Here is a 12,674-nt window from a genome sequence, read left to right on the forward strand (position 1 = left end):
AGAAACAATTTGGTTTTTGTTGTGTTTGCAAGAAGTGGCTCACTGTTTTGCACTACATTTGTAAAACATGCAGACGATTCCCTAATATCCGTAGAAATTTGGAGATGTATGAACAGCACCCTGGAGATTTGGGGAGTACTACAGCATGCATAGCAAGACAAAGATCAGGACTGCACTGTGCTCCATATACACTAACGGCTGATGGTAACAGAATGCATCACTTCTGCCCACAGTTCTCACCTCCTTAAAGCCTCAGAGAAGCCCAGAGCTGCTACAAGTACATTGCTGCTATTTGGTACATAGGTTGCTCTGAAAGTAATGCCCCCTATTTATTCCTATGGAAACTACAGCAGATACAAAGAGCACAATAACACTATTTGATAGAGAAGAGCACAGGGCTGCCTGCTTTGCTGCACACTGATCCATTTTACTGATTGTGAGCAATGGAATTGTTTTCTGCAGTTTCACTCTGATTACAAAACACAAATACATGCTCTGTCTACAGCAAGGAGTGCCCCCCCAAAACAACTCCCTGCATCAAAGAGCATGGCAAGGCAGTGAGGGACTGCATGCTAAGGATGTTTGCAAACAACAGCTGCTATCTGCAGGGCATTGGGCACTCCTCAGGTGCACTGCCGCAGGCTGGTGGCACAGCCCAGGGGGCTCAGCAAGCTGCTCTCTTTGTCTGCTACATTTCAAATAGAGCAGTGATACCAAGACTTTGCTCTGGGTTGTAACAGGGAGGATCACAATAGGTTCTGAATCAAGAGTTGCTTCCACTTCACTATAAAGCATCATTACTTTCATTAACTACTGCACCACAGTGCATTATAGGGAATAAAACCACACAATTTTGGTAACAAGGAATATTTCCAGAATTGATTCAATAGCCAAGATAAATTCTGATAATGTTCCTTGCAATCACTAAGCGTACTTTCTGTCTCTCTCTAGTTGCAGACTTTATTAAAGGCAGACCAAGTCTCTCACTGAGTCGGGAAAGCGCTCCCATGATGATTGAAAAAAAAAAAACAAAACAGAGAAAAAGCAAACTGGTGTGCTGCTTTGCAACTGATAAGAACGATTGGCCTTAGAGATTTCATTGCTGTGATTATAACCAGCTGCTCTCCTCTGCGCTCACCCTTGGCTGAGCCCCCATCATTTCACTCTGTCATAAGTTATTTGACTTTTGGACAGCAAAGCACCACTACCACCTCCAGCCACATACCCTGTCCCGTCTGCAGTTTACTTGCACATCAGAAGCAAGAGAAGAACCCCATCCCAAAAAAACACCCCTTCATTCAATTACGCTCTGCGTGTGAGCATGTTTCCCTGAGCAATATTGGAAAACGCAATTAGAAAACAAATCTGCTGATAAAGCAGCACAGATAGCTGCTGGTGCTTTTCCTGTATATTGCCCTAGAGCAGAGATATCCGACTGATATCTGCCTTACAGCAAACCCAGCAGCTGGGGCAGGCATACTCACCTGCGCCGTATGTCGTGGCCAGCATGATGGAGGAGACCCATGCGATCTCGCTATAGGATGTGCCAAAGAAATCCTGGATTTCTTTGTAGAAGATGGCTATGCCTTTGGGGAAGGCGTATGCAAAGCCGATAGAAATGAAAGCCCCAAAGACCACCACCCAGCCCCAGCCACCATCCGGGGGGCTGTCGACTGGCCCCGCATCGCTGTGGGGCGGCATGGCCACAGGATGTGAACGGGCACCCGGTGCTCCTTGGGAAGCCCTGCAAAATAAAAGTGCAGATGGGCAGGGTCAGTGCTGGTGGTGCTCCCCAGGCTGCACTGACAGCACGGCCCCCACACAGCTTCCAGCTATTGATTTTTGGTGCTACAAATATTGCAAATATCAGCCAGGTTTAACAGTGCATCTCTATGGGGTCTTGGGGAAAGAGTGGGCCAGCAATGAAAATCCCACTGGATGAGGCAAAGATTCAAAAGAATGTCTCCAGCCCAGAACAGCCCCTACTAGGAGCCCCCCAGGGCATCCCCAGCCCTACTTGAGACCCCACAGCTCCACGCAGCACCTACCTGCAGGAGCAGCTCTGAGCTCTGGGCGGTGCTGGATGGCATGGGACAGCCTCCTGAACCGCACCCCATGCTGAGCCAGCAGACCAAACCTCCTTTACACATATTGCTGCTTTTCCTTTTTTTCCCCCCCTCCTTATCTTTTGTTCCCCACCTCTACAACACCGAACACCAGCACCCAACCATCCTATTGGGGTTAATGAAACCACCCACAGCAATTTAAACAGAAGTTACTGTTTTTCTGTGTTTTTACCAGCTTTCTTCCCTTCTCCTTACAAAGCTGTGCACTGTTCTCCTGTACTGCTACAACACAACAGTGCTTGGCACATAAACACCCCGTGTTTGGGGGAAACATCAGTGCTGTTTGTTCTTGCTAGAAAGTTGCAATATTGCTGCCAGGCTCAGGTCTTGCTCGGCCTTGCCTCCTCTGGGCTCAAGTAACAGCCTGACAGGTCACAGAGGACATTTCTCAGCCCCAATTTTGTGCAGATTCATTTGGATTTCATAGAATTGTACAACTGTCTGAGTTGGAAGGGATCGTTAGAGGCCATCTGGTCCAAGTCCCCTGCAATGCACGGGGGCACCTACAGCTCCATCAGGTGCTCAGAGCTCATCCAGCCTGACTGTGGGTGTCTCTAGAGATGGGGAACCCACCACCTCTCTGGGCAACCTGATATGGCCACCTCCATTCATATGCAAACATGAAGACTGGGGCATAACTGGAGTGCATTTGTCTTTTGGGCTTCCCCAAGGACACAGGGAGATGGACCCACATGACATTCCTTCTCATTTTATCACCACAAATTACTAACTTCTGGCTCAGGTGCAAACATGCCAGTCACTAATGAAATGAGGAGATTCCCTCCTCTCTATCCCAGCCTCACTCCAGCGCTCCCCACACAGTCTGCCACCATAAATCCCACTTTTCTACATAGGCAATTAAGAAATAATGGAGAGGAGGAATTGATTGCTCTTTTGCTCTGTCATTTTCCTGGTGCTGTTAAAAATCTCCTTACAACACATCTAAAGATCCCTGAAAACCATTCCCCTTTGCACTGGTGGTGTTGCTGTGACAAGATGGTCACAAGCAGAATGCGCCCATTTGAGGGAAAGGAAGGGACAGGGGTTCTCCCAACACCAACCCTGCAGCAGAAATCCTGGGCTGGAGAGAGCAAAAAGGGCTTCCTCACAATGCAGGGAAGTGTGGGGCAGGAGCACAGCCCTGGGGCCGGACTCCGCTCCTGCATCCACAGGGAGCAGCCACTCCCTGCAGGGCAGGTTTGTTAATTTGTTGGCAGGAGGCAACAAAATTGATTAAAATTGCAAAATACTTTTTCCACTGACTCATTTCCCTATCGCAATCCTCCATGTAAATACATGAGAGCTATTGTATTCCCAGCACTCAGCTCCAGAGCTGGGGAGAGAAAAAGGGCAAAGGGGAAAGGAGCTGGGAACAAGCCCAGGGCTGAACCTACTCCCCCATCCACCCATTTTCCACTCCTTGCAGTTCTTGCTGATATTTTAAGTCTTGATTTTATAAATCAAGTGTCCTTTGTCTATTGAAGACTGAAGAATGGCTAGTGTCACTCTCCAGTAAAAGAAAACATGGGCTCTTCTGAGAATGGAAAGCATTTCTTTCCAATGTCTTTTCATTTTTCCAGGCTGGAAGGGGCTTTCAGCAACCTCATCTAGTGGGAGGTGTCCCTGTCTGTAGCTGGAGTGCTGGAACTGGATGATATTAAAGGTCCCTTCCAAGCCAAACCATTCTACCATTCCATTCTTCATGGGCCAGTTTGGTATTTGGAAAGGATGTTACCTGGAGCCCTTTGCATAAGGAGTTCTATTGCAGCCAGAGGTGGGAGCTACAGCTCTGTAACTCACATGGTTGTGTTCCTCAAAACTGCCACTTACTATTTACTAACAAAATGCAGTGGCAGCAAAGGCCAATCAATGGCAGGGGTGAAAACTGCTTCTCCATTTATGAAAGAGATAATGAGCAGCACTCATTGCAAAACCAAAAGGCTCTCCATGGTGACACAGACACAACACTGGTACCTTCCTCAGCACAGTTGTCCTATAAAAGAGATACCCCAGTCCTCCAAAAATACACAGATGCATTTATTTTCGTAATACTGTTTTGTTTTCTAAGGGATCAATTCATCCTAACATAGATCATTATTTGGGTAAACCCACCAGATACATGAAGCGTCCCTACTGAAGGACTGGATTCCAAGAAACCACAACCTAAAACCAACAGTGACATCAGTTCTTCCACTCCTCCCCCGTTGCGGGGTTTTAATCAGTAGCCCAAACAGAAACATTCGTGTTGGTAAGAAGATGGTGACAATTAATTTAAATCTAATAGCTGGAATATTTTCACTGGGGAATTCAAGCAAATTATTCCTTTGCTATTGCATCTTGGTCTCATTTACATCTTAATCCCAGAAGGGCTTTGCTCTGATATATCTGGAAAATTTCTATCATAAGAGAAAAACAACATAGTTGGAGTACTCAAAGATGCAGAGCTCAGCTATTAACATCAATGGCAGATGTCACAGAATCATTAAGGTTAGAAAAGATTTCTACCCTTGTCTGGCCATGCCGAGCCTTGAACGACTGAAAGAATAGTACAAACACCATGCTTTTCCTAAATGCCACCAAATGCAGAGCTGAGAGCAGCATTTTAAATCATGCACGCAAACAGGCAAGAAAACAGCTGGGGTTGAAGGCTGTGCTGGAGGTGTTATCACACACTGGTAAGTACAGAGCCAGAGCATGTTACTCATTTACATGTACTGACAGCAAAGGGGACTCTGCTGAAGGATGTGGGGTTCAGATCTCCCCAAGTCCAGGCTGACAAGTGCATACCTCCTTGCTCAAGGTAAGCAGGCAGTGAAGAGAGGCCCTTTGACATTGAGGATGTAAAACTAGAGCTATGTCCCATCTTTCTCTAGTTTGCCTCACCTGCTGAGTGATTGCAATTGTCCCCCCAGAAACCTCCCTGTAGTGCATGGGAGAGGCAACCCATATAATCTCAATAGGAGCAGGCACCTTTGCCTTACCCTTAAGTCAAGACTCATTCTGCTTTCTTCCATACTGCAACATAGAAGCAAGAAACAGAACCAAACAAAGGAAGAGGTTTGGTGTGTGCAATGGGCAATGCGGACAGCAGAGTGCTACATCCCTGCAGATCAGACCCTGTGCCCTTAATGCAGGGTGATGCAACAGTGTTACTGTAGACAAAAGCAGCCAGGCTCCTGTGCCTGTATTTTCTATGTTTCTTTGCTCTTCTGGCTGACCGTTGTCCAGCCAATCGAGCTCGATGCTTTAGTATTAACTTTCAAGGTCTTACATGGATTGTTCTGTAGGAGCTTGCTGAACTTTTGACACTGTACATCCATTTTGCCCTATGAGATCAAAGAGAGGAGACACCGGGTCCAATGCAGTGTTTGCTGAAGCTTGTTGTAATCCTGGGTTTGCAGAGTGACCTTCCCAGTAACCTTTCTGTGTCACCAACATGACCTCATGTAAAGCAGCTTCCAAGACATACTCATCACCTGGGTTGTGTGTATACAGCACTGTGACTGTGGACTTCAATACAGTCAAAATTTCAACCCAAAGCAATATCTCATATCATTTAGATTCCCTGTGCATCCCCTGCACACCCGTGACTCCTCTGGCAAGCCTTGCTGCTGCTTTCCTCCTCCCTCAGACACAGCCTCACTGGGTGCTGCAGAACTCCCCTATATTTTATGCTCACATATGAAAGATCAAACTGAGTAATCAATTACTTGTTCAGATCAATTACTTGTTCAGATATTTGTTTTCCAGGATAAAGCTCCTAAACCTGTTATTATTACATATGTCTCCTTTTACTATGACTATGCTGCTGCTGTCAGATCTATGAAGGCATCAACACCTCTTACTGAAAACAACACCTGAAAAGAGCCACAATGCAGGTTTGCCATAGCCAGCATTGACTTGAGTGCTGGCAAAGCAACAAGCGAAGGCAAAGTGAGCCTTAATGACTGACAGCAAGAGTGTAGCACCAGAATTAGAGACATTTGAAAACATGTTCAAACACTAACTCAAGATTTACACCAGGGGTATCTGACCTGGGCCTCACTGAATTAAGACGAATCATCTGGGGCTGCATACAAAATATATCATTCACTTCCCAGTGTCTTCTCTACAACCATGGGTACCAGAAACATTAGTTTGTTGTTTCTGTTGTTTTAAAAAGACAGCAAAGAATAGGAGCAGAACAAAAACTATCATACCAAAAATGCTGTAGTAACTGTCCAAATGTAAAACAATTTCCCTGTGGTCAAGCATAGCAAGATTTCCAGTGAAATAATAGGAGCTGATGACATACAACATGCTGTCAATAATTACTTGGCAGAGGTGTTTTTCTCTCTTTTGCCAATGCACAACATCAGAAAAAGCCATGCTTTAGATCTTAGGTTTCCAAGGACTTTCTCAAAGAAATACGTTCTCCCATCCCATATGAGGAAACATTGAGCTCTTGCTTCACTTACCTCCCCCATAGGTGGTGGCGCACATGATGGATGTGATCCAGGCAAGCTGGCTGTAGGAGATGCTGAAAACAGCCTGGAGCTCTTTAAAGTAGATGGTGAAAGCTTTTGGGAAGGTGTATGAGAATCCTACTGAGATGGAGGCTCCAAACACCACAGCCCAGCCCCAGCCGCCATCAGGGGGCATGTAGCCCAGGTCCGAGGTGAGTGGAGGGGACATGGTCACAGCAGAGCTTGGAGCACAAGCTGACCAGCACCCTGCAGGGCAAAGCAAGTGTGTGTCTTACAGAACGTGCGTATCATGCCAGAACTGTAAAATCATTTAGACTCATTCTTGAAGCCTTTTCCTAGCTATTTAAAGCTTTATGGTGCAAATCTATCACAGTCAAAACCACCCTTCCCTCTCTTACAACCACAGCCAGCCCTTCCGTCTGCGCTTTAAACACACTTCCTCAGAAGCCTCCCCCAGACCCCAAGGGGAGGACAGACCCCACGCGACACTGCAGCCCAGCTCTCACCTCACTGCTGGCTGCTGTGGGTTTTCCTCTTGCAGTCACTCAGCCTGTCCCTCTGGGGAGGGGGGAGATGCCACACTTGTGCTTTTTTTAGGGTAAATGCTCCATTGTGCGTTTTTCAGACGTGGGTGGAAAGCCTCATGATTTCAGGTTATCCCTGCTTAAAAGAATAAGTCCCATTACGTGAGCAGCAGGCGATCAGCCCCACAGTGCCTGCAGCTCCCTGTCCACTACCACGATGAGGCTTTCTGGTGTGATTGCTTCCCCAGAGCCAACACACAAACTGCAACCAACTGCCTGCAAAGTAGCCAGAGTTTAGGGCAGCAGTTCCACTCGTGGCCGGTGCCTGCCAGGTTAGCAGATTATCCTCAGGAATTAACGCAAATCAAAGAAGGCATTCATTCATTTGCATTCTTCCCATGTTTCCTGACCATTAAAATAAAATAAGGGTTAAAATAAATAAATAAACCTATGTGCCTCTCAGGAGTTAATCCACAAGTCTCCTCCTAAGGTCAAGATGTGAAGCTGGAGGAGAGAGGAGCACGTCCCACAGCTGAGGGCCTTGTGGATAAAAGGTGGGTTATTGCCATCCCCTATTGCAAACTCAGAAGCAAGAGAAGCCAACAGGAGCAAGCATCAGCAGAGCTAATGAGAAGCAGAAAGCAAAGGGATCAGCTGGACACACCCTGCTGAACCTCAGGTTGCTCACTGGGGAGACAGGGACCTTGCAAGTAAATAAATAAATAGAAGAATATTCAGGGGAAGTGCAGTGTAATTTGCATCTATCGATGAGCTCATCACATCTTGAGAAGCATGGTTTGCTCAGCACCTCTTACTGATTTAGGAGCATTTGTATAAGGTCGGAGTTGCAGAAACATCACTGCTGGTGTAGTAAGAAGTTTTGCTGGAGAAGGATGGGCACATGTTAGTCCTGGTCTCACCCTCCTCCCTCAGCACTGCAGCCACCAGTGGCAGAAGGATGTATGGTCAGGCCCCTCCAACAGCATCAGGGGTTGCACACATGGGCTACGAGCTTGGCTCCCCCACGAGCCACGGGTGGACTCACTGATTGTTACCCTGAACTCTCACTGGAAGATGAAAGGAAGGTGTGGAGGAAGAAGCCCTTGGCTAATTACCCTTCAAATTCCCTTGCTTGTCTGCATCCTCACTTGTAAGCACTCTTTAAAAGGTCCAAGAGCTGCTGTACTCACGTAGATGCTCTGAGGGCCACCAGCAAGCGCACACCACACTGCTCAGCTCTCTTCTAGCATGAACTAAATCTCCTAAGGCCTGTCCTAAGCAGGTGAGCAAAACTTAGATATAACTGTAGGACACATAAGCCCCAAACACCAACACTGACCAAATCCAGTCCGGAAGAAATCTACCTGTCTTGGGAGCTGTTGGGTTTGCTTAGATTTTGTTGGTCTATCAAATTAAGATCAACTAAGAAGCCTAAATGAAGGCTTTACAATCATTAATGACTTTACGATCTCTTGCCTTCACCTAAATAATTAACAACAAAAGAATAAATAATAACGTCCCGTTACATTACGATACCATGCCAGAATTACAGTAGCAAAGATAACACCTGCAAAGTTTCTCCCATTCTGATGTCTATTTACACTACCCAACTTAAGCCATTCAAATACTGTTGAGCACCTCAAGCTTCCCAAAAAATAACCACACTGACACATCACAGAGACTCTGACATTAGGCAAAGTCAATAAAAAAGCAGCTCCTTCTACAATATCCATTTAAAGGAAATCTTTTACATTTTGATTCTCTTTTCTCAACAACTGTTCTCTAAACTGTCAATACCAACTGGGAAGCCTTTATTTCATACACCAATGCTTACTTACCTCCAGGAACTACCCCTGGTTTTTCCTCTCAATATCATTCAAGTCCTCCCATGCTACTGAAGCAGAATTACAGACCTGCAGTTGTCCAAGTCACATTTAAACAAAGGGGCACTGAATATTTTATGCTGTTCTTCAGTCTGTGTGTAGAATTTAATTTATCACCTCTTGCAGATCATCCCTTCTCTCCCCATCATCAAGGGGTTTTATTTTTGCTTTATCCAGGGAGCACTGTATCCTCCCCCTACCCCCACCGCCCCCTCCACCTTTTTCTACCTTTTACTGTAGCAAAGGAAAATTCTGAGATTTACCACAACATGACCACAATATAACTCACATTCACTGTAGGGGCCCTCATTTCATTATTTGTTTATTTTTTTATTTTTGCTTGTGGTTTTACATGTCTGGACTTCCCATTTTTCCATCTACCATTCCCCATAGGCTTTCTGCTTTAATACTATTACACCTGAATCTTCTTTATCCACTGCTCCTCCCTTCTATTTAGAAAACTGGTTGAGACTACAATGAAAAACTTCCCGTTAAAGAAATTCCACGTCTCTTATGCAGTCCCAAGGCCACACTAAGGTCTTAATCCAGATGACATTACAAGTTTGGGTCCTTGATTTATTGAGCTTTTACCTTTTAGAACCAGATACACAATCTCAGACCTCCATTTCTGTAAGCCTAGCCAGCTTCAGAATATTATTGGACTGTAAAACTATTATTATTATTATTTTCTCATAAAGTTAGAGCACCGTGACAAATCAAACCCAAGCGTAACACAACTTCACCTGGCAGTCCAGGGGCTCCCTCAGGCAGAGTTCCCTTCTTGACAGCTCTCCCCTCGGCAGATACAGGTACCCCTCAAACTCCCCTCCCCATGGGGTTCCAGCAGTGGGTTCCCCTGGCAGCGACCCGCTCAGCTTTTAAAGCCAAATGCTGAACTCTTCCTCCGCCCCAGGTTCAGCTCAGATCAAAGGTTGAAATCAGAAGCTGTATCCTCAGATCCAAGTCTTGTCTGTAACTCACAGCACCTTCTGCTCACATCCAGCACTAACAGCATCCCACATCAACTAACCCTTCACAAACAGCGATGGCTCTTAGCCCACCAGAGACAAGTTCAGGGCAAACTCCCCATTTGCAGCATTTTGAGCCCTGGCCTTACCCAGACCTCTGAGATGTTAATAAATTATTTGTTAGAGATCCTCTCTCCTTCCTCCCTCTCCCTCAGTACATATTAACTTATTTTTTCTTTAGGACAAGTTTCTGCAGGCCCTGCTCCTGCTCTCCTCCAGGCAATCTGCACAGAGCATACCCCTCTTTTGCCAGTCTTGCTATGGCAATCTTAACCTTCTGGCAGAAATTCCCTTCCATGACCTCCGGGTCACCTAAAATCCTGCGTCAGACTTATTTTGATCACTCAAGAACAAAGAAAGGGATTCATAGGCCACAGTGACCCTTCACAAGGGGTAAATTTCACCCTGGAGTGATGGGAGGGGATATGGAAAGTTCCTGAATTTGTTGCCAGTGTCTGAGTGGTGGAATTGAATGAGGTAAAGAGGAACGTCCACAACGTGAGCACGCACCGTGCAGAGGTTTACATAACCCAGTTTCAACAGGAATGTTTCCATAAGACTTACACTGCAAATCCCCATTTGGGGGGGATTTAAAACATTCCCCTGCCAGGTTTATAATCCAAACACTTCAACACACTACTTAGGCACAAGAAAAAACAGGAAAAATCTGACCGTAGGCGAGCCTGTGTAACGTTCACATCCAATCTGAGTGGAAAAGGCAGCAGAAAGGTAAACAAAGAGAAACGTGATTCACCCGATCTGACTTTGCAAGTCAGCATCTACTGGAGCCCTCCTTCCTGCCTCGTAGCCACATGCAGCCATCCATGTTGGTCTGGATTGCCCAGAAAAAACTGCTTCCCTGTAAGGACGCATAAAACCATGCGATAGCTCCCTGCTGGCATTAATTAGGAAGGCTTCTACCATTCAGCCATTTGTTACCTTTCTTAAAAGGTTTTACAGCGTTCTTCACAAGAAATAGAAGGAGACCTGGTGCTTTTTCTGTGTTCTAGAAGGAATAAACAACACTGTAACCCTGCTATAAGGATTTGTTACAGGCTGATCCAGGAGCACATGGTCCTCTGTTCTGCCATCAGAAGCCGCCAACTAAAGAGACTTCAGTCACACCAGCCCAAGTTCACTAGAGCATCTTTCAGCATCCGAACTTCATGAACAAAATTATTGTAAAGACTTAACGGCGTTACAAATGGTGAAAACCCGTTTGATTTTTAGAACAAAGTAGCATCCACAGTGCTGGGCCTTTCTTTCTGAAATGGATTTTCTCTCCTCCCTGCAGATACCAACTCAATAGTTCCCCTGGCTCCAACCCAATCCAGAATGGCACTTTACCACATGTGTCAAACCATGAGTTTGGTTATGTTAAATTACATTGTCCCTTTTTACCCCACATTATAAGGTTTAATCTGATGGAAAAGAACAGCATATCGGCCACAGCAGATAATTAAGTTATTGCACAAGATCCAGTAGTAGAGGCTTGTATCCACTCGTACTGAAACCTTCCAGATTCACATCACATTGACCATCTGTTTCAAAGGTTGTTATATACTCATAGCAATAAATCCATTTCCATTCATTTCCAAGGAAGTTTTCCACGCTATGTTGCAGTATTGTATGTAATTGCATCTCAAGGCTGGTTGAATGACAAGGGCTTTCCCATCCAATTCATTCTCTGTTAATAACTGCATTTAAGTCTTCAAAGCAGTTACGTTGCAACACTGGGGACTCGTTATCATCATAAGTGCCCCTCGTAAACAGCATTTAATAAGCAGTTTCAAACAACCCACTTGACAAACACTGCCCACTCTCACTCGTGGGACACCCAAGGAAGTGGGCTCTCAACACAGACATTCTTGTAAGAAAATAGCAACTGTCTGAACTGCAAAGACTTTCTGCTGGTAGTTACTGGGCTATGACCATTGGCACGCTCTGCAGACACAACAGCAACTCAAAGTATTCAAGCTGCTTCCCAAAATGAGCGTGAAAAGCCTTGGTCAGTTCCCCTAGCAGTTGAGATAGATAAGAATAGCAGAAACTCTTGTGCTTCATTACCCTATGAAAAATTGTTCTTCCATCATTTGCTCTCCATGCATTAGTTTTGATGCAAAACATAGCAGATAAAGTACTGCTTTTATTTAAATAACAAAAGCACAAAGGAAAATCATATTTGCTCTGCAAATTAAGTGTTTCACTTTATGTATTGGTTGTGGGAGAGAGCTCATTTAACATTCACCAAATACTCCTGCCCATAAACCTCAGAGCATCAGAGGAAACCTGCAACTGCAGGAATATGAACAGAATCAAACTGAAAGGGTACACTACAGAATTTACCTGTAAGTATTTTTATGCACCTGATACATTAATCTGCAATCAAGATGATGTGTAATTACTGAAACTGAGATAAAAGATGATCAAACACTCCTCACTCAGCATCAAAAGAGAACCAAAACAGGCCAAACAGGCAATTTACTTTTCTTACGTTCAGGCTGCCCCTCATTAGCTTCTGTGCCAGTAACAGAGCTACAGACCACATGCAGGGCTAAGGCATTGGAACACAGAAAGCATTCCTTTAAGTGGGTTTATTTGGTACTATTTTCGTTGATGTTTCACAGATACGTTATCATTGCTGGTA

At 45.2% G+C, this 12,674-nt stretch overlaps 1 protein-coding gene across 3 annotated transcripts in view; it reads right to left on the reverse strand.

The window, feature by feature from the left end:
• The window catches only part of LOC107319997 (monocarboxylate transporter 2-like), a 23,815-nt gene extending 15,263 nt beyond the window's left edge, over window positions 1-8,552 (reverse strand). The window contains exons 1-3 of one of the 3 annotated variants that reach the window (XM_032447235.2): window positions 7,393-8,552; window positions 7,099-7,252; window positions 6,584-6,838 (exon numbers count right to left, since the gene is read on the reverse strand). In XM_032447235.2, the coding sequence (XP_032303126.2) occupies window positions 6,584-6,800 (217 nt within the window). In that variant the 5' untranslated portion in view covers window positions 6,801-6,838; window positions 7,099-7,252; window positions 7,393-8,552. Of the gene's footprint in view, window positions 1-1,484; window positions 1,745-2,048; window positions 2,152-6,583; window positions 6,839-7,098; window positions 7,253-7,392 lie in introns of those variants that run through there. The other 2 variants (XM_015875429.3, XM_032447234.2) reach the window with 2 other exon arrangements.
• Window positions 8,553-12,674: the final 4,122 nt, after the last annotated feature.

Source organism: Coturnix japonica, chromosome 15 (genome assembly GCF_054131305.1).
Source record: "Coturnix japonica strain WE chromosome 15, WE-NBRP24, whole genome shotgun sequence".
In the NCBI taxonomy this organism is placed as follows: domain Eukaryota; kingdom Metazoa; phylum Chordata; class Aves; order Galliformes; family Phasianidae; genus Coturnix; species Coturnix japonica.